General features: G+C 42.3%; 1 protein-coding gene across 2 annotated transcripts in view; it reads left to right on the forward strand.

Moving 5' to 3' along the window:
* csf1rb (colony stimulating factor 1 receptor, b) overlaps positions 1 to 23,544 on the forward strand; it is a 38,500-nt gene extending 14,956 nt beyond the window's left edge. The window contains exons 2-22 of one of the 2 annotated variants that reach the window (XM_044222515.1): positions 8,864 to 9,139; positions 9,601 to 9,906; positions 10,058 to 10,194; positions 10,277 to 10,439; positions 10,521 to 10,917; positions 11,068 to 11,183; positions 11,680 to 11,788; positions 13,086 to 13,258; positions 13,362 to 13,462; positions 15,596 to 15,722; positions 16,399 to 16,503; positions 16,608 to 16,718; positions 17,354 to 17,513; positions 19,017 to 19,090; positions 19,193 to 19,281; positions 20,441 to 20,563; positions 21,319 to 21,430; positions 22,041 to 22,140; positions 22,214 to 22,340; positions 22,454 to 22,556; positions 22,880 to 23,544. In XM_044222515.1, coding sequence (XP_044078450.1) covers positions 8,864 to 9,139; positions 9,601 to 9,906; positions 10,058 to 10,194; positions 10,277 to 10,439; positions 10,521 to 10,917; positions 11,068 to 11,183; positions 11,680 to 11,788; positions 13,086 to 13,258; positions 13,362 to 13,462; positions 15,596 to 15,722; positions 16,399 to 16,503; positions 16,608 to 16,718; positions 17,354 to 17,513; positions 19,017 to 19,090; positions 19,193 to 19,281; positions 20,441 to 20,563; positions 21,319 to 21,430; positions 22,041 to 22,140; positions 22,214 to 22,340; positions 22,454 to 22,556; positions 22,880 to 22,947 — 3,077 coding nt within the window. In that variant the 3' untranslated portion in view covers positions 22,948 to 23,544. Of the gene's footprint in view, positions 1 to 8,863; positions 9,140 to 9,600; positions 9,907 to 10,057; positions 10,195 to 10,276; positions 10,918 to 11,067; positions 11,184 to 11,679; positions 11,789 to 13,085; positions 13,259 to 13,361; positions 13,463 to 15,595; positions 15,723 to 16,398; positions 16,504 to 16,607; positions 16,719 to 17,353; positions 17,514 to 19,016; positions 19,091 to 19,192; positions 19,282 to 20,440; positions 20,564 to 21,318; positions 21,431 to 22,040; positions 22,141 to 22,213; positions 22,341 to 22,453; positions 22,557 to 22,879 lie in introns of both variants that reach the window. The other variant, XM_044222514.1, reaches the window with a different exon arrangement.
* The last annotated feature ends 2,290 nt before the right edge of the window (positions 23,545 to 25,834 follow it).

A 25,834-nucleotide genomic window follows, 5' to 3' on the forward strand; every position in this document is an offset into this window, starting at 1 on the left:
CTCACTCTGTCACTCCTCATTAAAACACCTCGCTCTGTCACTCCTCATTAAAACACCTCACTGTCACTCCTCATTAAAACACCTCACTCTGTCACTCCTCATTAAAACACCTCACTCTGTCACTCTGTCACTCCTCATTAAAACACCTCACTCTGTCACTCCTCATTAAAAACACCTCACTCTGTCACTCCTCATTAAAACACCTCACTGTCACTCCTCATTAAAACACCTCACTCTGTCACTCCTCATTAAAACACCTCACTCTGTCACTCCTCATTAAAACACCTCACTGTCACTCCTCATTAAAACTCCTCACTCTGTCACTCCTCATTAAAACACCTCACTGTCACTCCTCATTCAAACACCTCCTGTCACTCCTCAAAAACACCTCACTCTGTCACTCCTCATTAAAACACCTCACTCTGTCACTCCTCATTAAAACACCTCACTGTCACTCCTCATTAAAACACCTCACTCTGTCACTCCTCATTAAAACACCTCACTCTGTCACTCCTCATTAAAACACCTCACTCTGTCACTCCTCATTAAAACACCTCGCGCTGTCACTCCTCATTAAAACACCTCACTCTGTCACTCCTCATTAAAACACCTCGCTCTGTCACTCCACATTAAAACACCTCACTCTGTCACTCCTCATTAAAACACCTCACTCTGTCACTCCTCATTAAAACACCTCACTCTGTCACTCCTCATTAAAACACCTCACTCTGTCACTCCTCATTAAAACACCTCACTCTGTCACTCCTCATTAAAACACCTCACTGTCACTCCTCATTAAAACACCTCACTCTGTCACTCCTCATTAAAACACCTCACTGTCACTCCTCATTAAAACTCCTCACTCTGTCACTCCTCATTAAAACACCTCACTGTCACTCCTCATTAAAACACCTCACTCTGTCACTCCTCATTAAAACACCTCACTGTCACTCCTCATTAAAACACCTCACTGTCACTCCTCATTAAAACACCTCACTCTGTCACTCCTCATTAAAACACCTCACTCTCACTCCTCATTAAAACACCTCACTCTCACTCACTCCTCCTCACTCTGTCACTCCTCATTAAACTCCTCACTCTGTCACTCCTCATTAAAACACCTCACTCTGTCACTCCTCATTAAAACACCTCACTGTCACTCCTCATTAAAACACCTCACTCTGTCACTCCTCATTAAAACACCTCACTCTGTCACTCCTCATTAAAACTCCTCATTAAAACATCTCACTCTGTCACTCCTCGTTAAAACACCTCACTATCACTCCTCATTAAAACTCCTCACTCTGTCACTCCTCATTAAAACTCTTCGCTCTGTCACTCCTCATTAAAACACCTCACTGTCACTCCTCATTAAAACTCCTCACTCTGTCACTCCTCATTATAACACCTCACTGTCACTCCTCATTAAAACACCTCACTGTCACTCCTCATTAAAACACCTCACTCTGTCACTCCTCATTAAAACACCTCGCTCTGTCACTCCTCATTAAAACTCCTCACTCTGTCACTCCTCATTAAAACACCTCACTGTCACTCCTCATTAAAACACCTCGCTCTGTCACTCCTCATTAAAACACCTCACTGTCACTCCTCATTAAAACACCTCACTGTCACTCCTCATTAACACCTCACTCTGTCACTCCTCATTAAAACTCCTCACTCTGTCACTCCTCGTTAACACACCTCACTCTGTCACTCCTCATTAAAACACCTCACTCTGTCACTCCTCATTAAAACACCTCACTGTCACTCCTCATTAAAACACCTCACTGTCACTCCTCATTAAAACACCTCGCTCTGTCACTCCTCATTAAAACTCCTCACTCTGTCACTCCTCATTAAAACACCTCACTGTCACTCCTCATTAACACACCTCACTCTGTCACTCCTCATTAAAACACCTCACTCTGTCACTCCTCATTAAAACACCTCACTGTCACTCCTCATTAAAACACCTCACTGTCACTCCTCATTAAAACACCTCGCTCTGTCACTCCTCATTAAAACTCCTCACTCTGTCACTCCTCATTAAAACATCTCACTGTCACTCCTCATTAAAACACCTCGCTCTGTCACTCCTCATTAAAACTCCTCACTCTGTCACTCCTCATTAAAACACCTCACTGTCACTCCTCATTAAAACACCTCACTGTCACTCCTCATTAAAACTCCTCACTCTGTCACTCCTCATTAAAACTCCTCGCTCTTTCACTCCTCATTAAAACACCTCACTCTGTCACTCCTCATTAAAACTCCTCATTAAAACATCTCACTGTGTCACTCCTCATTAAAACTCCTCACTCTGTCACTCCTCATTAAAACTCCTCACTCTTTCACTCCTCATTAAAACTACTCATTAAAACACCTCACTCTGTCACTCCTCATTAAAACTCCTCACTCTTTCACTCCTCATTAAAACTCCTCATTAAAACATCTCACTCTGTCACTCCTCATTAAAACATCTCACTCTGTCACTCCTCATTAAAACACCTCACTCTGTCACTCCTCATTAAAACTCCTCACTCTGTCACTCCTCATTAAAACACCTCACTCTGTCACTCCTCATTAAAATACCTCACTCTTTCACTCCTCATTAAAACACCTCATTAAAACACCTCACTCTGTCACTCCTCATTAAAACATCTCACCTTCACTCCTCATTAAAACTCCTCACTCTGTCACTCCTCATTAAAACACCTCACTGTCACTCCTCATTAAAACACCTCACTCGGTCACTCCTCATTAAAACATCTCACTCTGTCACTCCTCATTAAAACATCTCACTGTCACTCCTCATTAAAACACCTCACTCTGTCACTCCTCATTAAAACTCCTCACTCTGTCACTCCTCATTAAAACTCCTCACTCTGTCACTCCTCATTAAAACACCTCACTGTCACTCCTCATTAAAACACCTCACTCTGTCACTCCTCATTAAAACATCTCACTCTGTCACTCCTCATTAAAACATCTCACTGTCACTCCTCATTAAAACACCTCACTCTGTCACTCCTCATTAAAACACCTCACTCTGTCACTCCTCATTAAAACTCCTCACTCTGTCACTCCTCATTAAAACACCTCACTCTGTCACTCCTCATTAAAACACCTCACTCTGTCACTCCTCATTAAAACACCTCACTCTGTCACTCCTCATTAAAACACCTCACTCTGTCACTCCTCATTAAAACTCCTCACTCTGTCACTCCTCATTAAAACACCTCACTCTGTCACTCCTCATTAAAACACCTCACTCTGTCACTCCTCATTAAAACACCTCACTCTGTCACTCCTCATTAAAACTCCTCACTCTGTCACTCCTCATTAAAACTCCTCACTCTGTCACTCCTCACTCTGTCACTAAAAACACCTCACTCTGTCACTCCTCATTAAAACTCCTCACTCTGTCACTCCTCATTAAAACTCCTCACTCTGTCACTCCTCATTAAAACACCTCACTCTGTCACTCCTCATTAAAACTCCTCACTCTGTCACTCCTCATTAAAACACCTCACTCTGTCACTCCTCATTAAAACTCCTCACTCTGTCACTCCTCATTAAAACACCTCACTCTGTCACTCCTCATTAAAACTCCTCACTCGGTCACTCCTCATTAAAACTCCTCACTCTGTCACTCCTCATTAAAACACCTCACTCTGTCACTCCTCGTTAAAACTCCTCACTCTGTCACTCCTCATTATTATTATTATGTGTAGCTGTTACACTCGGGTGAGTTACAATGACAGGATGTTTCAGATCTGTAAACATGGAGGAACAATCCACTAACACATTATTAGTCATGTGTGGATTTTTGGCCTAAGTAACTTCCTGAATGTGATGCAGGTTTGGAGAGTTTCCTATTTCTTCATGTGTTTATGGAAAGTTTGTATGTATTGTAAAATTTTAGGGGACAGATTTTATTAATGGGCAGCGTCATTGTTAACACATGCAGAATACACGCAGGGAAGTCTGGTGTGGAGTCATTAATGAAACAAGAATTAATAATGAAATGAGAATCTGTGTGAACCAGATGGAAGCAGAACGTTTTTACATGTTGCAGCTAAGCTTTGCTGTTTTAGGACAAATGTTAGTGTTTTACTTTACTGTGTGAGCTACATCTGCAGTAGAGATGTTAGCTGGTAGCCTTGACAGTGAGCAGCCGTTACTCGTGTTAGTTCAATACAACGCCATATTTCTTCATAACAAGTCACAGAAACATCTAACATCATTTGTATTGAGATGTAAAAGACATTTTATTCCCAAGTGAGTCTGAGAGGAGGTGTAATATTTCGTTTTGGTTTATTTTGTTGAATCAGACAATGATAATCCACCAGTTTGAGCCTACGAGACATCGTTCAGGGCTACATTAGGGATATGTCCCTACTGTCCATACACAAATCTATGCCTGTGTCACAGTTAGTAATAACATGGCTGTAGTGTCTGTCAGCTATTGGCTGAGACACCTGCCAATCAAAGCAAATACAACTCTAAAAAAATCCTCTAACTCTCAAAATAACATGACCTTTATTCTGAAAATCAGAGGAAGTGAATGCTGTTCGTGTCGTGTAAAAACTGAAGTTTTGACTTCAGTCGTCTTCACTGCAGGTGATCACCATGACAACTCGCCTGCTGCCATGACGATGGGTGCTGCTCAGGCACCCACCCAATCAGACGTCGACCTCACCGGTCCAAACATGAACGGCCCTCCCTCCAAGTGGTCAGAGCTGGTTCAGGATCAGCAGCAGGAGGCGCCGTGGAGGAAGGAGGTCCTGGATCTGCTGAAACAGCTGGTCCTGGTGCAAAAGGAGATTGCGAAGGGCCAGGTTCAGGTGGTCCAACTGCTCGGCGTGCTGGGAACTCAGGTGGGTCCACTTTAGTTTAGTTTAAGTTTAGATCTGATTTAGTGCAGTTTAGTTTATCTGAGGTTTAGTTAAGTTTAAGTTTTGTTTAATTTAACTTTAGTTTATATTTAGTTTGGTTTAGTTTAGTTAAGCTTAAGTTTAAGACGGTGTCGTCCCTCATTCGTCCAGGAGTGTTCTATCGTAGAAAAGGTTTCAGTCGTAGTCGTCTGGACACTGTTTTCAGAATCAAGACGTTTCGGCTCCCATCCGGAAGTCAATTGCCAATGAGAAAGACTTCTGGATGGGAGCCGAAACGTCTTGATTCTGAAAACAGTGTCCAGATGACTACGACTGAAACCTTTTCTACGATAAGCTTAAGTTTAGTTTAGTTTACTTAAGCTTAGTTTATTTTAGCCAGACCAAGGGGTCAAACTGCTCAGCATGCTGGGAACTCAGGTGGGTTCAGTTAAATTTAGGTTTAGTTTAGTTAAGTTGCTCGGTCAGACATCAAGTAGGATTATTTTACCTGTGTCCCATTTCAGACTCGGTCTCAATTACAGTCTAGAATATCTAGAACAGATACACCATAAACAGTCCAGACTACACTGGTCTAATCTGGTCTGAGCTAAAGAAAAGTCTTCTAATAATCGACCTGAACTGAACGCTGTGTCCTCAGGGTTCCCAGCAGATCCAGGATCTGCAGAACGTGGCTCGTCACCAGAGTCTGCTGGTTGAAAACCATCAGGCTTTACTCCTGCAGACGTCCCGCATCGCGACCCAGCTGCAGGAAATCACTGCTACCAGACAGTGAGATCCTCTGACTCTCCAGAGGCAGCCAATGAGATCCTCTGACTCTCCAGAGGCAGCCAATGAGATCCTCCATTTGTACTGACAGTGAAATATGTTCTAGTCAGTTATCTTGATTTGTTCTTACTGAGATGGCCAATGATTTAGATTTTTTTATACTAGCTAACCAATGAGACTGTCAGTTAGTAACCAGTTAACTACTAATCTACCTGTTGTCAGTCAGTTAATTAATAGATTTATACACACTGATAATCAAACTTCTGCATTTATATTTGTTCAATGTTTGTTTTTCTTAATCGTTTGCTGAAACAAAAAGTTTCATAAAATTAACAATACAAGTGTTGCTGACATCACAGCAGCCCATTTGATGAGCTGACAGGTGTGACACCTATTTCAAAGCAAAACTCTTCTTTGTTGTTGTAATTCAAGTGTAATTTCAATTATTTTAAATTTTTAATTGATTTTCTTCTCAGATTTTAAATAAAGTCATGTTATTTCATCCAACCAGTAGTAGTGTTTCTGTGTATTATAGTATACTGAGTACTGAGGTGTCACTGTGTATCACAGTAGTATTATTCAGTACTGTGTTGTTACTCAGTACTGCCTTTATTTAAACTTGCCTTAAAGGTATAATATATAACATTTCCATATTAAAATGTCTAAAAACGACTAGACGTATGTTATATGTACACCTCGTGTCTGCGTCTACCTGCCAGAGGCTCTTAAAATTTTATCTTGTTTCTTCCCAGATTTTTATGATACTCCTTAAAGATTTTTAACTATATCTTTTAACCGGATAAAGTCTTTTAGTCATCGGACGTGGATTTTAAGTTGTTTTGTTCACTTCCCATCCGAAGCACAACCCGGCTGGTCTTTAGCGTTACATGCTACTAACTGCAAGCCAAAGCCTCATCTCCGCAGCAGGTCCACTTGTTGGACCTGGACCCATGCCAGTAGGTTTTGCTGCTTGCTGTCTGATGTTCTGTCTGAGGTTCTTTGGTCACCTCTGCTAAAACCAAATCTAACGCTGTGGGCTCCGTGTAAGTGCCTGGGCCCTCCCTGTCTGCGGCTGCTACTCTCCACAACTGATCACTAAATTATTTTGCACTTTTTGCCCTTGTATTGGCCTCCTCTTTATTTCTGTTCCCCAGCCACCCAATCAACAATCCACTCACCTCCCCATCCGGTTGTGTCAGCTGTGTCTGCTTGGCCAAAAAGATTGTTGAGCTGGAGCGAAGAATCTACACGCTGTAACAGATCCAGGAAGCAGAAAAACTCCTAGATACCATCACTCCGGTCCAGCACAGTCTGACTCAACCTCTGTCCGGGATCCTGATGCCACCACTCTGTGTCCTGCTGTTGGGGCTGTTGAAGCTGCCTCAACAATCTCTCGCGCTCCTGCTACTGATCCACCTCCTCCGGTCACTGTCCCCGATGACTTCTGGTTACGGCTCGGGGCTAAACCTAAAGCCCTGGTCAGCTCCAGTCCTTCCCACCATGAGTCCTGGAAGCCGATCAGCGCTTGCAGCAGGAGAGGGAGGGAGGCTCTAACACCCAACTGGAAAAGAAATACAACATCATTGACCTGCAGGACTTCCCTCCTCTGGCTGCCGATTCCCGGCCTTTTTCTCCACCTGAGGTGGTAGACCCCTCAGCACACTGTTGCCTCCGATCCCTCCACCAGCCGTGACTGAGAACCCGTCACGCTCCATACCAGTTTTTACACCAGTGCCACGGCACTCTCCTGCCCACCACTCTGTCCGCCCTTCTTCATCGACTTCGTCAGAAGGACACGTCGCTCCCCAGGCTGTGCACACGTCTCATCAAAAACTGCAGTGACTTACGGCCTACCTGGTGCAAAAATTGTAGACGTCATGCTGCAGATCCCGTGTCTTCTCACCAAACACCCTCATGTTTACAATGTTATCATCCATATTGTGACTAACGATACCACCAAGCAGCAGTCGGAAGTTTTAAAACAGGATTTTAATCGTCTTTTTAACAAACTCACAAACTGTGGAAAGTCTGTCTTCATCTCAGGCCCTATCCCCATCGGACGTTTTAGCCGACTGCTCTCTCTCCACACATGGCTGCAGTCAGCCTGTCCATCTGTTTTTTATTGACAATTTAACCTTTTTTTGGGAACAAGCCTCCTTTTTTTTAGCAGAAATCAACCCCAGCTTCCATGGTACAAAAGCACTTTCAGCAAACACTTTCCATGCAGTTACTACAGCCTCACGCCACTGACTAACCGCTACTCTCTCCACAATGGCTCTGGACTACACACTGGTCACCGATTGCTCCTCTTCGTCCCCAGTGACCTCTTCACCTCCAGTCTGTACCACCAGCTCCCCCTATAGCCCAAATAATGTACTTGTCCCTCCTGACAGAATTAACTGTAGTAGACCAAAAAAATGTACTCCGTCCCCCACTGGCAGAAAAGTGAACGTAGGTAAATTAATCTACATCCAACTTAAACCTCTTCCTTCTGCTCGCCCAAGAAAACCTGGAAAAATCAGCCTTTTAAATGTAAGGCCTGAGTCACGTCAGATAGATTTTCAAAATATTTCAAACAAATGTTGGAAAAGTGAATCTGAGTAAACGACTCCCGCATTCAATAAGATATTTATTTCATTATTTATTTATACAGTTTAAAGTTACAGGGAGCAGGTGTAATGACAGCTGCAAAAACACAAAATACAATAACACTTCATAAGAACACATACAATGCTTTAAAATATCTCAGGAATTAACCTACTTAATGTTCACCAGTAAAGCAGCAATGGGAGAATATGACTGTCCAATCAAAGCTGAGTATGTAAATTAGCTCAACTAAACACACCCACAACTTTCAGGCTTGTGAGATGGAAGAGTGAGCTGCTACTTTCAGTCTGTATGTGTGAATCAGACAGGAAATGTGCCACAAAAACTAAACTCTGTTGATTCTCAACTACAAGCAACATCTCTCATGTTACGCACAATTATTTGATCCAGTATTACTATAAAAGGTATGGAAACGCTTTAAAGCTCTAAATCGTGTATGGATTCACTGCACTGACTTCTTCAAGTCCTTTTATGTGTGGTCAGGGGAGCAGCTAGTGTCTTCATAGATGGGCGTGGCCATCACATGTGGTTGTGGTCAGGTGTCATCATTGTTAGTGTTGTTAAACTGATTTACTGATTGTTTGTTTCAGATCCTCCTGGTCCTTTGTCAATCCGTCTGAACGCTAACGTCCTGCTTAACCAAACCGAGGTGGTTCTGACCGCCGGCTCTGCCTTCACCCTCAGTTGCCATGGTAACGGTGCGGTCCGTTGGTCCAGCACTGCGTTCCGTCTTCTGTACCAGGACAGACTGCCGGACCCAGTGGAGGTAAGGAGGTCGGACCCCAGACACACCGGGACGTACCACTGTGGGTATACCAACCAGAGCCTTAAACACCTGGACACCTGGATCCACCTGTACATCAAAGGTAAGGTTAGCTGAGGCCACGCCCCCTACTAGAGTCAGAGGGCTTGAATCCAAACGTCTCCCTCTGGCCCTGCAGAATCTGCGTAGACTGAAGTAATACATACCATGATGTTTTCACCTTCATCACGTTGTCACGGTTTGTTATTATTTTGTGGTCTGGGGTGCCACTCACAGTCTGACAAAAATATTCAGAATTAAACTGTATAAACAAAAATAATAAACGTCAAAACAGAAATAAAACAACAGCTCAACACTTAACTGAAGTCTATCGAAGATGAGTTAACAAGCCGGTATAACAGTCCAACATAGTCTAATTCCACACAATCCAAACACCTGACAAACATATTTCCTTTAGATTATTAGAGGTACATGTTCAAAACTCACCTGCTGCTAACAGTAGTTTTTGTCACATTCATCATCTTCTAAAAATGACCTCCATTTCCCATAATGCCCCTCTCTCAGACCCAGCTGATCCCTCCAGTGTGTTCGTCACACCTCGCAGCACCCCTGATGTCAAGGAGGGCCAGGACTTCCTATTCAGGTGTCTGTTGACCGACCCGTCCATCACTAACCTCACCCTCCAATCAGAGGGCAGTGCTGGGGGCAGGGGGCGGGATCTGCCCCAGGACATGAACGTGACCTTTGACCCCCAGAGAGGAGCACTGATCCGAGACCTGCGGAAGTCGTTCACTGGACGCTACGTTTGTTCAGGCTGGAAAGACGGAAGGCAGTTCAGATCCAGACCTGTCGACTTGCTGGTGGTCCCCAGTAAGACCTGTCTGTATACCTGTCTGTCTGACTACCTGCTGGTGGTCCCCAGTGACACCAGTCTGTCTGACTGTCTGTCTATCTCGGGTTATTTTATTTCCAATTCTACCTGCCTCCCCAATGACCTGTCTGTCTACCTGTCTGTCTGCAGGGCTGCATCATCCTCCCTCCCTGTCTGTCAGTCAGGATGATTTGGTCCGTCTGGAAGGAGAGAAGTTTGAGCTCACCTGTCTGACCAGTAATCCCTCCCATTTCTACAACGTCACCTGGACACACCTGAACAAAAAGGTCAGAGGTCACCTGTGTGTCTTTACTCCTGAAAAAGGAGTCTGTCTGTTTTGGTATTCATTGGTTGTTTGGTTTCTTCCAGACGCTGAACGTCACTGTCAGCAGTCACTATAGCAACGGCCGCCTGTATATCAACAGCACTCTGACGGTCTCTGCTGTCAGTCTGACACACAGTGGACCCTACACCTGTACTGCTGTCAATGAAGCTGGAGTTGCTACGGCAACCGCACAACTCAGAGTTCTGGGTAAGAACACAAGAAACACAAGACAATCACTTCCACCACTTCCAAATGATATTTACTGTCTCTCCTCTTCTTCCTCACCAGATGGTCCCTACCTGAGGATCTACCTGCAGCCGATGCAGCCTGCTAATGCTAACACCAAGACCATAGAGGTCAACTGGGACCGGCTTGCTAACATTAGTAGGATGCCAATTGAGTTGCAAGACGAGCTAGAAGCTAACATTAGCAGCAGTTCACTGGAAGTGAACGGGGAACTAATTGCTAATGTAAGCACCAATGGAATGGGTGGGAACGGGACTAGCACTGCTAACATTAGCGGCAGCAGCACAGTGGTGGTGCATGAAGATCAAGATGTGATGCTGACCTTTGTGACGGAGGCGTATCCTCCAATCAGGAACCAGCGCTGGACGACACCAACACATGTCAACAACGGCAACAACAACATGGTGTACCAGGAAAGCTACGCAGCTAACGGCTACAGGTTAGCATGCTAACAACGACAGGCTAGCATTATTAGATTTCTACTGCAGGTCAGACTGAGACCTGCTACACCAACAATACTACCTCAAGGTTTGGCAACGTGGTATCATTGCTGTTAAAGTTCGTTGCGGTGATACTTTTTACGTTGCAGGTCGGAGGCGAGCTTGCTGCTGCGGCAGGTTGGTCAGAAGGATCGAGGTCGATACTCGTTCCACTTCTCTAACTCCTTCTTCAGCGGCTCGCAGAACATTGACCTCCGAATTTACCGTGAGAAACTTTTCCTCTTCCTCTTTTTCTTCCTCTTCCTCTTCCTCTTTATCCTCTTCTTCCTCCTTCTTTCTTTTCCTCCTCTTCCTCTTTATCCTCTAATTCTTTCTTTTTTTCCTTCCTCTTCCTTCTTCTTCTTCCTCTGCTTCCTCTTCATTTCCTTCTTCTTCCTCCTCTTCCTCTTCCTCCTCTTCCTTCTTCTTCATATTCCTCCTCTTCCTCAGTGCCACAGCATTCCTTTTTCTTCTTCTGATAATCACATGATCTATAATCTTTGACAACCTGTAAATCTTTAATCCTTACCGCAACGGCTTAAGCCCGCGTCCCTTTGTTGCATGTCACCCCCCCCTCCCTCCCCTTTCCTTTCCTTCAGCTGCTGCATCAAGATGTGTTTTAAAAACGTTTAATTTCTTTCATCATATTTTTTGTTTTGTTTTCTGTCACTGTTTTAATCTTCTGAGTTCAAGAAATGTATAAAATAAAATGTGTCTTTCAGGTGCTCCGAGTGCCGTCATCAGTGTGGAGAACGACACTCTGACCTGCAGCAGCTTTGGATATCCACTTCCCACAATCCTCTGGTACACCTGCCCCGGGGTCCAGGACACGTATGTACCAACCTGACTAACAGTGAAAGGTCCTGACAGTGCCCCCTACAGGCTGCAGAGTCCATTACATCCAACATCCTGGTGATTTATCTGTTCTTACAGTCTGAACAGCGGCAGAGCTAAACATGTAAAGATTGTCCTGAAGGTGGCGCTAGAGGAAAGGTCAAGAGGTCATTAAAGATTGTGGGGTCAATAAAGGTCATGGGGTCACTGCAACCTAAAAGCTCAGAGATGAGATCAGGACATTAAATCTTATTGTGTGATGTATAAATATCAAAACATCTGAACACTTTTTTCTCGTACAGGAAACTACAACATGCCTTAATAAATGCATTAGCATTCACAACAGTGGAAACAGGCGTAAGGGTGTGAATTATCCTGTCGATCGTCACTTTAATGAATTCATGTCTCTGCTTTACGTTTTTTGTAATTTTGTAATTTCTTGTGTAAAAATAAAAATTTCAGATATATAGTAGGTTATACATGTAGGTAAATTAGCAATATACACAACCCTTTCTCACTCCAAAGTCATCAAATACTGAAGCTTGGTCAGTGTCCCTCCCGCGTTAAGTACCCCTCTAACGCCATTTCTGGACGCGCCCATCTTCAAAGTCAGGTGACATAGCTTAAAGAGCTCTGTGGAGGTCGTAGGGTGGGTAATAGGGTCAAGCAAACACATGACTTTCACCCAGGAGACCGGGATTTGAGTCATGTGTGAAACCAAAAGTAAGTGATTTCTTTTAAGTAACGTGCGTAAGTGAATCTACATAACGTACTAAAGATACGCCAGTTACGTAACCTATGTAACATACTTCAGTTATGTGAGGTACATAATATAATAAGTTACAGTCTTTTCCTAAATCTTACCAAAGTGCGACCATTTCACGTTATCCACGTTAACGTTGCTGTTATGTTACATGAAATTGCAATATATGAGATAAACACATCTCTCCTTTAGTTGCAGTTACATCCTTTTTAACTGTCAGTACAAACATTTGCAGTGAATTTAACGTATGTTTGAATCTCTGTAGCTGCTGTGAAATCTGTGGATTCACTGAATTAAGTTGTAATATGCCTTTGAGCAATAATAAATATAATAATGAACTTTATTCATAATTACAGAGATTTACAGAGTTACAAATTAAATCAAGCCACTGAAATTATAGAGAATGAAATATAATAAAATACCCAACAAGAAATTAAGATTAAAAATAAGACATCTAAAATAAGATAAAAAGGGTGAAATAAACAAACGGAAGAGAGAAAACACTGACATCCACCCTTACCTCCTCTGCAGCTGTGGAAACGTCTCCACCTATCAGGTTTCTCCAGCTGATGTGACCTCACAGGAGCAGGAGGAGGAGGAAGTGAGGAAACACCTGACCCTCCCTCTGTCACTTGGTGATGATGTCACTGTGGAGTGTGTCACCTACAACCACATGGGAGTGTCTCGTGAAGTCTTTAATCCTCGTAAGTGTTGGAGTATAAACATGTTGGGTTATTAGAAAAACCTCATATGTGACTGAACGTGTCTTGTTGAAGAAACATGTCGTGGTGTGTTTATGACCTGCAGGAAAACCTCAAACGTTCTTCACTCCGGCTCTGATTGGAGCTCTGAGTACTGCCGCCGTCCTCCTTCTGCTCTTATTGGTTGTGTTTTACAAGTGGAGACAGGTACGTTTGGTTATATGATTTAATATTTATCTTTATAGAGATAATATATAAAAGCATATATCATGAACCTATGCCACAGACCTTTATACAAATACACAAACGCCAACAAGAAAATGCAAACAAAAGTACACAAACAATAATAAAATGACCATAACACTCAATCTCCAGATAACACATGACTATATGACTGATTTCACTTTAAAGACTTTTGAGTTTAAAATAATAACTCGTAGGACCAAGATAACAGTTTGGAACAAGAAGCAAACTCGTCTAGGACCAGGACACGTATTTAACATATTGACATATTTAGTTTCTCAAGAATATGGCGGCGGTCAGATTTTATCAGCTTCTTGTCCTAAATTGTAATTCCACGATTATATATCATCTTATCATCTTAAGAGGCCTGACTGTGGTAGAAGCTTTACACAATAACTATCCCTGCAGTATAAAGTCTCTAATGAGTCTAAATGTAAGTTTGTTTCCGTGTCTTTGTTTCTGCACTGCAGTACATGATTGCTCTATAGTTCGCAGCAGCTGCTAATACTACGAGCTTCTTAATACGAACTGTAAAACACAACAACTGAGAAAGTTGTTTTGGAATATAAAAATTACATGTTAAAAGAATAAGAATGCAACTGCAAATTAATCTGAATTAAATTGAATTGTATTAAAAAATAAATTGTGCGTCCCTTATAAATGACACAATTCTTTTTTAGTTTATTATAACTTTAAAGTTATAGTCTTGAAGATTTTCATTTAAATAAATGTCTGTTAAGTCACTATCTATCGCCGAATGAGCTAACACAATGGTGATTGAGCCTATGGCCCACTGACGAAAGTATTGCAATATTTATATATTTGCAGTATTACGAACTGGGTTTCTGTGGCGACATTCCCAGAAACAAGTTACTGCTAATGCAAACCGAACATTTCCTACTTTTTTTTTTTGTTGACTTTTTTATTAAGTAGTCACAGGAAATGCAATGTGTTTGTCAGTGAGCTTAGGACTGGCCGCTATCGTTCTTTAAAAATGCGTCTACAAAACAAGACAACAGTCATTTTGGGCATTTTTTGACAGCAGATCAATTTGAAATATTGCACTTTTCCTATAGAGCAGGTCTAGGCCGTACTCTTTATAATATTAATCACAGAGACCCAACAAATCCCACCATGAGCAAGCACTTGGCGACAGCGGCAAGGAAAAACTTCCTTTATGAGGCAGAAACCTCGAACAGCTCAAGGTGGGCGGCCAACTGTAACATGCTGGGATGGGGGCGCAGGAGAAAAGAGACAAACAACTCTGCCTCCTGGTCTCAGATCTTGGTTGTCATGGTTTAGATCTACTAATAAACTCGGCCAGATATCTAGATATGAGAGCTGCTCCATCCAATGGGTGATGAACGCCGTCTCTCCTAATCAGACCAGGTCTTCCCCAGAAAGTCCGCCAAGAAGACATGCGGCTAAACATGTCATCACTGGTCAGGTTTGGCAGGGCCCAGAGAAAACTACGGAGTCCGACACTGTCTTTGCATATGTACACACCGACTCAACATTAACGTTAGTGACCTCCGACTGGCGTAATCGGGAGTCGTTCCTTCGGACAGTCACCCAGCCTCCCTGGTTTCCCAGCTGCTCGGGAGCTGCTGGGAGATGGCTAACAGGAACTACCTGTCGCCCTCAGCAGCCGGCTGGCTAACTACACCAGCTAACAATTGAGTTCCCGTGGTGTTCACTAAGCCTCGCCTCCAACGCTACAAATAAACTACATTTATTACTTATAACTACATTATCACTAAAGGAGGCAGAGGAATAGCTAAACATTTGAAACACCAAGCAAGAGAGAGCAGGAGGGAGAGAGAGAAGCCATTGCTAGCTGCTAATGTAAAGAACGGTAGCTAGCAAAACATATAAAACAGTATCATTTGCATTCACGTGTAACCTGCTTCAAGACATGATTCTGGTAAATGATTTATATATAAACTAAAGAATCATATGGAACGACTAATCTTTGTTCTCTGTGACATGTTGAATATATTCACACAAACACTGACAGATAACTTTATTAACATGGATTCATTCAGTCATCACTGCTTCATTCACAACCTGCTATCATGTTTCTACTTCTTTACTCAGAAACCGAAATACGAGATTCGCTGGAAGATCATCGAGAGCACCGACGGAAACAACTACACCTTTGTTGACCCCACCCAGCTGCCGTACAACTACAAGTGGGAGTTTCCCAGAGACAAACTCCGCCTCGGTACAAGACAGCATTGAGTTCAACACCAAACGCTACGATGTTCAGTTTAACTTAATTTTACTGAGGTCATTAGTCCTGCATGTGGCTTTTAAGGATAAGAAGTTCTTTTTATTATTATTATTTTTAAGTATTATACTGAAACAATTAAACAATCGATTACTCATAGAAAATTTATTGTCCAAAAATTTGGTAATGAATTTTTCGTTTAAAATCTCCCATCATTCTCTGGTGCCGGTTCCTTCAGTGCGTCTGATGTTCTGTTTTTCACAGTAAACTGAATCTCTGAGTGTTTTTGGTCGGACAAAACGAGACTTTTAAAGACATCAGCTTGGAACATTTTATTTTATAGACAAAGCTATTATGCGAGAAAATAATCAACAGATTAATATTGAAAAGTAGATGAAGTGTATATTAAACTCTTTTACATAATAATTCAATAATGAAATATGATATCTGTGACCATTTTCCTTCAAAGACACATACACGCACATAAAGGCATACTTCTCAAAATACAAGTTAATGATGTCACTGATAATTATCCTGTCATCCTTTACAGCTGATTTCCACCAAACTGAACGTTAGACATAAAGCCCACTTCCCCCAAAAGATAAAGTAAAGTGTATTTTGTTTTTCTTTTATTTTGTGGTTGAGTTTGACCCCCCTCTCCCTCTGTCAGGTGCTGTTTTGGGTTCGGGGGCATTCGGGAAAGTCGTCGAGGCGACGGCGTATGGTCTGGGAACTGATAACAATGTCACCCGAGTCGCCGTCAAGATGCTCAAACGTCAGTCCACAAATCTTCACCTTCATCATCATCATCATCATCATCATGTTCAACACATTACTGATGTGCTGATTCAGACTTGTGTTTCATGTGTTAATGAACAGCGAGCGCTCACTCTGAGGAACGTGAAGCTCTGATGTCGGAGCTGAAGATCCTCAGCCATCTTGGTTACCATAACAACATCGTCAACCTGCTAGGCGCCTGCACTCGAGGAGGTGATGATGCTTTTAATTATTAACCACAAATATAAAACTATCAGTGTCAAACTAGAACCATGTCACAAAGGTAGAGACATGACAATTTACTGCCAGAAATACAAATGCAGATTAATCCGCCACTGACAATAGGATGACAGATGCACTATTTCCTCCTGTCTGAGTAACGTTTGATAAGAACTACAGCGAAGAGCTGTTTGAGGAAATTACTGAGCCTTTTTAAATATGAAACTATATATTTGTGAGGTTTTTTAAAGATTTCCATCTTCAGTAGGAACCAATGGGCTCGGAGCTGAGAGCCACAGACAGGAAGTGAGACAGTGCTGAGAGACGAACTGACATGTTGGTTTGAGTCTTTATAGATAAAATCATTAGTTGATTAACTGAGAAAATAATATTTAACAATAAAAATAATAATTAATTGCAGTGCTACATATCATTGGTCATTAAATGTCATTAAGAGGAAACAAAATGTTTTTCGCTTTATTTCAAGTTTTCTTCGTCACATTTCCAGTGTGAACACACGACAGACTGACTGCAGTCTGAAACTGAACCATCGTGTTTATTATGATCATACATAATCTCATAACATAAATGTTTGTCCTTTGACCTTTGACCTCTCTCCCTCGCATCAGGCCCCATGTTGATGATCACAGAGTACTGTAGCCATGGCGACCTGCTCAATTTCCTGCGGGCTCACACTCAGGACTTCATGGTGTCCATTTTGAGTGTGGATGAAGTGGAGGGGGAGGCCTTCTATAAGAATATGGCCGCCCAGCACGCCCGGCTCAGGAGGTCTGAAGCTTCTTCTCGTTGCGTTAACTGAATAAAATGTAAAAGCGAATAGTCTGTGATGTTAACGACCACAGAACAGCTCATCCGATTTATCAACTCTTTCTTTCGGTTTATTTCTAATTATTCTGTGGGTGTTGTGATGTCATACCTGTGTACAGACTCACCTGGTCCTGTACAGGTAACCAGAGACGGACACTAACTATGATAACGATATATGTGTGGCAGAAGTCTGGAAAATATCTGATGGAATATGTGGCAGTCCAAACAATATCACAGTATGTGAGATAAAAACATTTTTTAACAAACATCTGCAATGAACCAAACTACTGACTTAACTGGTGATACAAACTGATTTCTTTTATCTTACTGCAAAGTCATCAAGTAAAACACCTATAAATCTTTTTAAAATCATTTTTAGAAAGTTTGCTCAATTTAAACCATTAAGAAATATTATCTAATTCAGAATTTGCATCAGAAATAAATGTGCAAAAATCATAATGATAAAGAAACGAACTGGTATCATCAGCAAAGAGTAACAGAAACAAGACGAAGAGACTGAAACATTAATGTTGATGAGGAACAGAAAGGTCATAGATCCCTGAGGGACACCACAATGATCCAGTCCATCTGTTTATATTTACAAATTGTTTTTGATCACAAATATAATTAAAGAGCCAACTGTAAGTCATTCCATTAAAACCTTAATGTAAAAAACATTATGATCCACTGTATCGAAAGTTTTTAACAAATCCAAAAATATACCCAAAGAATATTTATTATTGTTTAAAGCGGAGGGATTTTTATCACCCAGCACTCATGAATTCATACAGACAAACTGATCTGCTCCTGAAGAGAATTAAACATTCCACTATAATACAGCAAACTTTAAGTATTTCTTCTTCTTTGAGTATTAATAATTCTAATTATTCAATGAATTGATTATTGATCAAATGGAAATTAATTAGCAGCTATTTTGATGACTGACAATCGATTTAAGTCATTTTTCGAGCAACATTCCCGAGTTTTAGTTTCTCGATTGTAGGAGTTTCTGCTTGTCTTTGTTTTATGTGATATAACAAGAAACAATGAATCATAACAAGAAACAATGGATCAATAATGAAAATAATCAATACGTGCAGCCTGACATCTGATACTTACTGTTATTATTGTTGTTTATAACTACTTTTGATACTTCTGTACTTTCCCTGGAAATGAAATAATTTTACACTGCAGTGTTGCTATTTTTCCTAAAGTAAAGGATGTGATTGGCTGAATTTCTCCACCACGTTACCTGCACAGGTGACATATCAGTATACAGACATGTAGGGATAACATCTGACATATGACAGTGTGTTCATTATTACCTGACTGTTGTCACTGTTACTCAGCTTATACGTCACACCAACACTGTATTTTGGTAAGGTGACATAATTATGATGTCACCGTGTGTGTGTGTGTGTGTGTGTGTGTGTGTGTGTGTGTGTGTGTGTGTGTGTCTTGCAGCGACAGTGGGATCTCGTGCTGTTCAGAGTATCAGGAGATGCAGCCAGTTCTGAGTCCAGGACAAACACACCTGGGTAACAACCTGAACACACCTGAACACACCTGCAGTTTTTGTCTCTGAGTACAGACCTGTCTAACTGTCTGTCTGTCTGTCTGTCTGTCTGTCTGTCTCTCAGGTCTGCAGACAGATAGTCTGTCTATTGGTGACCTCATGAGGTTTTCCCACCAGGTGGCTCAGGGTCTGGACTTCCTGTCCAGCAGGAATGTAAGAACACACACACACACATTTGTCTTTTATACTTGTGAGGACCCTCATTGACATAATGCATTTATTTATTTTATTTTATTTAGTTTGTTTATTTAACAGGGACAATGGACAGTCATTGACTGTCCCAGAGTTAGCTATTTTATAGCATTCCCAAGCCTCTAACTCGAACCTAAACCTGATTCTAACCTGAACCTTAAAACCACGTCTGAACCTTCAAACCGTCCTTTGAATTAGTGGGGACCTGCCAATGCAGAAGTGTCCTCACTACGATGGTTTAAAACTGAAATTGTTCAGCAGTAAAACCTTTCTAACAGTATTTCTCTGTCACCTGTCCATCTCTCTGTCTGTCCATCTGTCCGCCTGTCTGTCTATCACCTGTCCGCCTGTCTGTCTGTCCACCTGTCCGCCTGTCTGTCTGTCCACCTGTCCGCCTGTCTGTCTATCACCTGTCCGCCTGTCTGTCCACCTGTCCATCTCTCTGTCTGTCCATCTGTCCGCCTGTCTGTCTATCACCTGTCCGCCTGTCTGTCTGTCCACCTGTCCATCTCTCTGTCTGTCCACCTGTCTGCCTGTCTGTCCACCTGTCCATCTCCCTGTCTGTCCACCTGTCCATCTCTCTGTCTGTCCACCTGTCCGCCTGTCTGTCCACCTGTCCATCTCTCTGTCTGTCCACCTGTCCGCCTGTCTGTCCACCTGTCCATCTCCCTGTCTGTCCACCTGTCCATCTCTCTGTCTGTCCACCTGTCCGCCTGTCTGTCCACCTGTCCATCTCCTGTCTGTCCACCTGTCCATCTCTCTGTCTGTCCACCTGTCCGCCTGTCTGTCCACCTGTCCATCTCCCTGTCTGTCCACCTGTCCATCTCTCTGTCTGTCCACCTGTCCGCCTGTCTGTCCACCTGTCCATCTCCCTGTCTGTCCACCTGTCCATCTCTCTGTCTGTCCACCTGTCCGCCTGTCTGTCCACCTGTCCATCTCTCTGTCTGTCCACCTGTCCATCTCTCTGTCTGTCCATCTGTCCGCCTGTCTGTCTATCACCTGTCCGCCTGTCTGTCTGTCCACCTGTCCATCTCTCTGTCTGTCCACCTGTCCGCCTGTCTGTCCACCTGTCCATCTCTCTGTCTATCACCTGTCCGCCTGTCTGTCTATCACCTGTCAGTGTATCCACAGAGACGTAGCAGCGAGGAACGTCCTGCTGACCGATCGTCGTGTTGCAAAGATCTGTGACTTTGGTTTGGCCCGAGACATCCGCAACGACGACAGCTACATCGTGCAGGGAAATGTCAGTGTTTTAACTCAGCAGTTAGCGTCGTCTTTTACCTTTTCAAATGTTCTTTAATCTAAAGAAACAGAAATACAGACACTCAGCTGTTTACTCAGTATATGGGCCTATTGTTGTTGCACAACTTTTTACAAATGTGAGTGAAGAGTTGTGTTTCTCTTTCTCAGTCTGTGTGTGTGTAATCAGATTTGTAAATGTGTAAACGAATCTCTAAATGCGTACTGAGATATGTGAATGCGTACAGGAATCTGCAAATGTGTATTCAGAATTGCAAGTGTATTGAGGTTTGTAAATGTGTTGACAAATATTAACGGCATTAAGTATTTTGCTCCGAGAACTGGAAACACAGACAAGTCTGGGCGGTGGTTGTGGCTGCAGTGGTGCTAATGTAAGGCAGACTACGATGGAATCTTGTAGGGAAATTTCTAGGTTAACTACGACTCCCATGGTGCACTTCGACATGAAACTTCCAATCGCTGAGTTTAAAAGTCACATGAGCCTGTAACTGTGGGCAAGAGCAGAAAGCTGGCACTGGCAGCTAGTGGCCCCATATCAGACACATTTAGAAAATAAATCTTAATATATTAGACTCTCAAACTGAATCAAAATGTTTGTTAACCCTTCCCTGTTTCTCTGATAGTAGTTTCTATGGCGACAGATAATTAAACAGGTAGAATCAGGTGCAACAGCCGCTGGTTTCAGGTTGACATCACATCAGCACTGACTTCTGCTTCATGTGACTTTTATTTTGACAGGCTCGTCTCCCAGTGAAGTGGATGGCTCCAGAAAGTATCTTTCAGTGTGTTTACACCGTCCAGAGTGACGTCTGGTCCTACGGCGTCTTACTGTGGGAGATCTTCTCTCTGGGTAACAATGGCGACCCTGGACATCACATCATCCAATCATATTGCAACTTCAGTGGTATCGTAGAAAAGGTTTCAGTCGTAGTCGTCTGGACACTGTTTTCAGAATCAAGATGTTTCGGCTCCCATCCGGAAGTCATTCTCAACTGTGAAAAAATGGGATGGGAACTAGAAATTTAAGCTACTGTGTTACATAAGCCCCGCCCTCAGGACTACGACTGAAACCTTTTCTACGATAGAACCCTCCTGGACGAATGAGGGACGACACCGTCTTAACTTCAGTGGTAGTTCTGTCCTGGTCGTAAGGTAGATATGTAGGAACGTCTCTACAGACAACAGTACCCATGAGCCTCAGCGGCCGTTGCTATGGAGATGCCTACATCCAGAACTGTGACATCAGAGTTACATCACATTCAAATTGATTCAAATGTCTGAATTTACTCAAACAGCCACCTCTGACTTCACCATGATATTATCCGCCCGGCAACAGAGTCTGAAGCTCTCTGATTGGATGCTTCTGACAGCAATGCTCTCTGGGACTTGAAGTTGAAGTCTCTCACCTCTGTGTGTGTGTATGTGTGTGTGTGTGTGTATGTGTGTAACTACCTGTTCAGGTAAGAGTCCCTACCCAAACGTTGCTGTGGATACCAATTTCTACAAGATGATCAAAGATGGCCGCCACATGGATCAGCCAGACTTCGCTCCAGCAGAGATGTGAGGAGACAGACGGAGATTTATTTTATGTTAGTAAAGTTATTTTGAATCTAACAGACACCTGTCCTCTCAGGTATCAGCTGATGACGCTCTGCTGGAGTCTGGAGCCCACAGACAGACCAACTTTTAAATTGATTGGCCAGCTCATTAACAGGCTCCTCCCCTCCACCAATGACTCATCGCGACATCACAGCGACCAGGTGAGGACGAATCAAACACCTGTCGGCCCTCAGCTTCGTCTGACAGGCATTAAAAAGAGAGTTTAAAGAGACTGTTCCTGAACACATCGTCTCACTTCTTCTCCTGTCCACAGTCATACAGGAACATCGATGAGTGCAGAGAAGAAGAGGAAGAAGAGGAGGAGGTCAGAGGAGGAGACACACTGAAGAGAGAAGAAGAAGAGCGCAGCCAGAGAGGTAATTTAACCAAGATGACATCAGCTGTTGCTAAGAATTCAATTCAATTCAATTTTATTTATATAGCGCCAAATCATAACAGAAGTTACCTCCCTGCACTTTTCCTACAGAGCAGGTCTAGACCGAACTCTTCATAATATTAATTACAGAGACCCAACAAATCCCACCATGAGCACTTGGCCACAGCGGCAAGGAAAAACCTCCTTTAAGAGGCAGAAACCTCGAGCAGAACCAGACTCAGGGGGGGCGGCCATCCGCCGCTGCCGTGTTAAGAGACAGGTTACCTGTATAAATCTGACTCCGCCTCCTTTTGATCTTCTCAGAGCGCCATGATGATGATGATGAGGAGGAGGAGGAGCCGATGATGAAGAACATCTACCAGCTGTCCTGATCGTCTCGTACAATGGAAATGTGTTTCGTCTGTAATAAAGACGTTCAAAATGAAACCTTTATTCAGAGATTCAGAGTGAACAATAATTTACAACATGAAACCACCTCAACTGGAATTTAGAAATACTAAATGTTGCCGGACCACCAACCAAACTCATTTTAAAGCATAAAAAAAATCACAAAAATATTTTACAAAGAGCCAAACTAAGTTTTCTGTGTATTTTTTAAAAGTTACGAAATGTTATTCCTGACAAGCCAACCAAACTGTTTTCTAAATGTTTTTAAAAATTACATTGTTATGTCTTCATTAGAGATTTTGACAGTAGAAAGATGACATTGAACGATTAAAGTATTTTCAATAAAACCATAAAGTAGTAGTTAATAAGTGTTTTTTACTCACAAAATCTCACATTTTTGTAATTCATTGCAGGATGTAATTCTGACACTATCTTTTATTTTCATTTATTTTCTTTATTGCCTAAAAACAGACACATTTTTTATATCAGAATCAGCTTTATGAAATGCAACGTGTGTAATATGTGTGTAAATGTAACACATTATAAACTCTTGTTAATGTCAATAAACCCCATAAACTCTACAGAGGAAATGACTTTAGAGTCAAATTTCAGTTTAAAAGTCTGGAGAAACACAGCAGAGGCTAATTTTGACTGTACTAAGGTTTGAAGTGCTTTTAATTTATTACACAAACAAACAGAGTCTGGATTAGTTTGATCAGGTCTGAACTCTGAAGTTTGATTTCAGCAACATTTCACCAGAGTTGGATTTAGTTTTTTTCTGTAACCTTTATATTAATCTAGACTTTCTCCGCTGTGATTGATCAAACACTTAAACATGTTCACATATCTGCTTACAGCTACATTATAGTGTGTTAGTAACCATTTATTACACATGTATATACTGATTATACAGGATCAATAGTCAACAAATGATCATTAATATTTTAATATGTGGATGTTTAAAGTATTTATAGTAAGAGGAAGGACGTGTCCTGCAGGCGAAGCTGCTGTTGTATGTCAGCAGAGCCCTTTTTAGACATAGGTGTGCTTGCTCAGCGGTCGCCTACAGCGCCACCAGCTGGAGGGACACCAAATTACATTACATGAATCACCGGGTCCTTATCTCAGCTGTGAAGATAAACCACCAGAGGTAAACAAAGACAAGATGTTCAGGGTCACAAGTTCCTCTTTAATGAAAGAGAGTCTGTCTAAATCCCGTAACAGATCAACACCAGCATCCTCCACAGCAGCGGGAGGACAACAGCGGCCTGTGGGCCAAATCCGGCCCTCCGACACAAATATTTGGCCCCTGACGAACGCTTTTCCTTTCATAGTTTGCATCCAAGCATTTGCACTGGGCCCCCCCAGTAGCTCACCTGGTAGAGCGAGCGCCCCATGTACCAAGGCTGAGTCCGGGGTTCGGGCCCTTTGCTGCATGTCGTCCCCTCTCTCTCGCCCTTTCCTGTCTCTTCTCAGCTGCTCCACCATCAAATAAAAGAAAAAAACATTTGCATCATTTGTTTTACAAATGTACTGAAGGCAACGTGTAAATAACTCACTGTCAATCCCAAAAAGCATGTTACAACAAATATAATCAATGATTTCTGTCTCAAACACGAAGAGGTTTCTATGGCAACAATAACGACAGTATTTTCATTCAACCATAAATGGAGCAAGTCACTGTTTATTGTGTGTTTACAATTACATTTAAAGTTTCATAGTGCAACAAAAAGCACACATTACTTTTACATCACGCAAGTTTTATAGTTATCTGCTGTGACTCTGTTAGTACTTGGAGCTAATGGGGCAAACAATGAATCTGTTTTATTCTTAAAATAACTAAAAACACTGACAACGTGTTGTTTCCACTGTGTCCAGACAGCCACTGCAGCAGCTATTCTTCCTGTGGTCCACACACTTCACATGGTGGCAATACAAAAATACACATTCGCACTACTCATCACAACACACCAACACATCGTAATGCACGTCTACTGTAAATACAGCAATAACACTTGACACAATTTAAATAACAGAAACACAAAGAAAACTGACAACTGAATCAGTCATAATCTAACAGACAAATATCATCATTCATACCATGGTCTGGCTGAAGACTCGATTCTGATTGGCTGCAGGGTGTCCACTAATTCCTGATAATGGACACCTAAGTAGCCGTAGTGAAACTGTCTGTTCACCGTTCTAAAAATCTTATTTACAACATTGAGTGTCGTCCTTCGGTGCCTCTGAACACCACAGGATGGCGACTGTAACACGCTAGCTGCAGGAAGTACCCTTCCCCTCTGAACTGAGTGACACTTTCACATAAGTGATCATCTCACATCCGAGTCGCTGTTCAACTCGCTACTTCAGGCTGCAGCCGACAGCACGCATGACCTCATTTGTTTGTGAAAATGTTGATATTGAGTTGGGGACAATGACATGGCTGGATAGCTAGCTAGTCTTGTTGTTAAACGTACTGTCAAATTATATTTACTGTTTGTCAACCGTACACAGTGTTGACTTTGAATCTTGCTAGCATAGCGTTAGCTTTCTGGCTCAGAGCTGAGTGGACTAGAAATGTCTCCCGCTGCTAAGTCGTATCTAAGGTCTGTCCTATTTACTGTAGTTGTGAATAACGTTCCCATTGCATAAGAACCTTATGGGATGTTAATGATTGTTCCAGGTGTTAGTCAAACCCTCAGGAGTTACCAGGGTAACTGAGTTATGGCTTGTGAAAAACTTTACATATTGATTGCAAAACACATGAAAATATAAATTAATGGTCTAATGGTTAATTTTTTTCTTTGGCAAGTGACCATGGCATAAGGGGGACAAATCCCTTCGAGGTGTCCATAATCAGAATGTCAT

The sequence above is a fragment of the Siniperca chuatsi genome, linkage group LG14 (assembly GCF_020085105.1).
Source record: "Siniperca chuatsi isolate FFG_IHB_CAS linkage group LG14, ASM2008510v1, whole genome shotgun sequence".
Taxonomy (NCBI): domain Eukaryota; kingdom Metazoa; phylum Chordata; class Actinopteri; order Centrarchiformes; family Sinipercidae; genus Siniperca; species Siniperca chuatsi.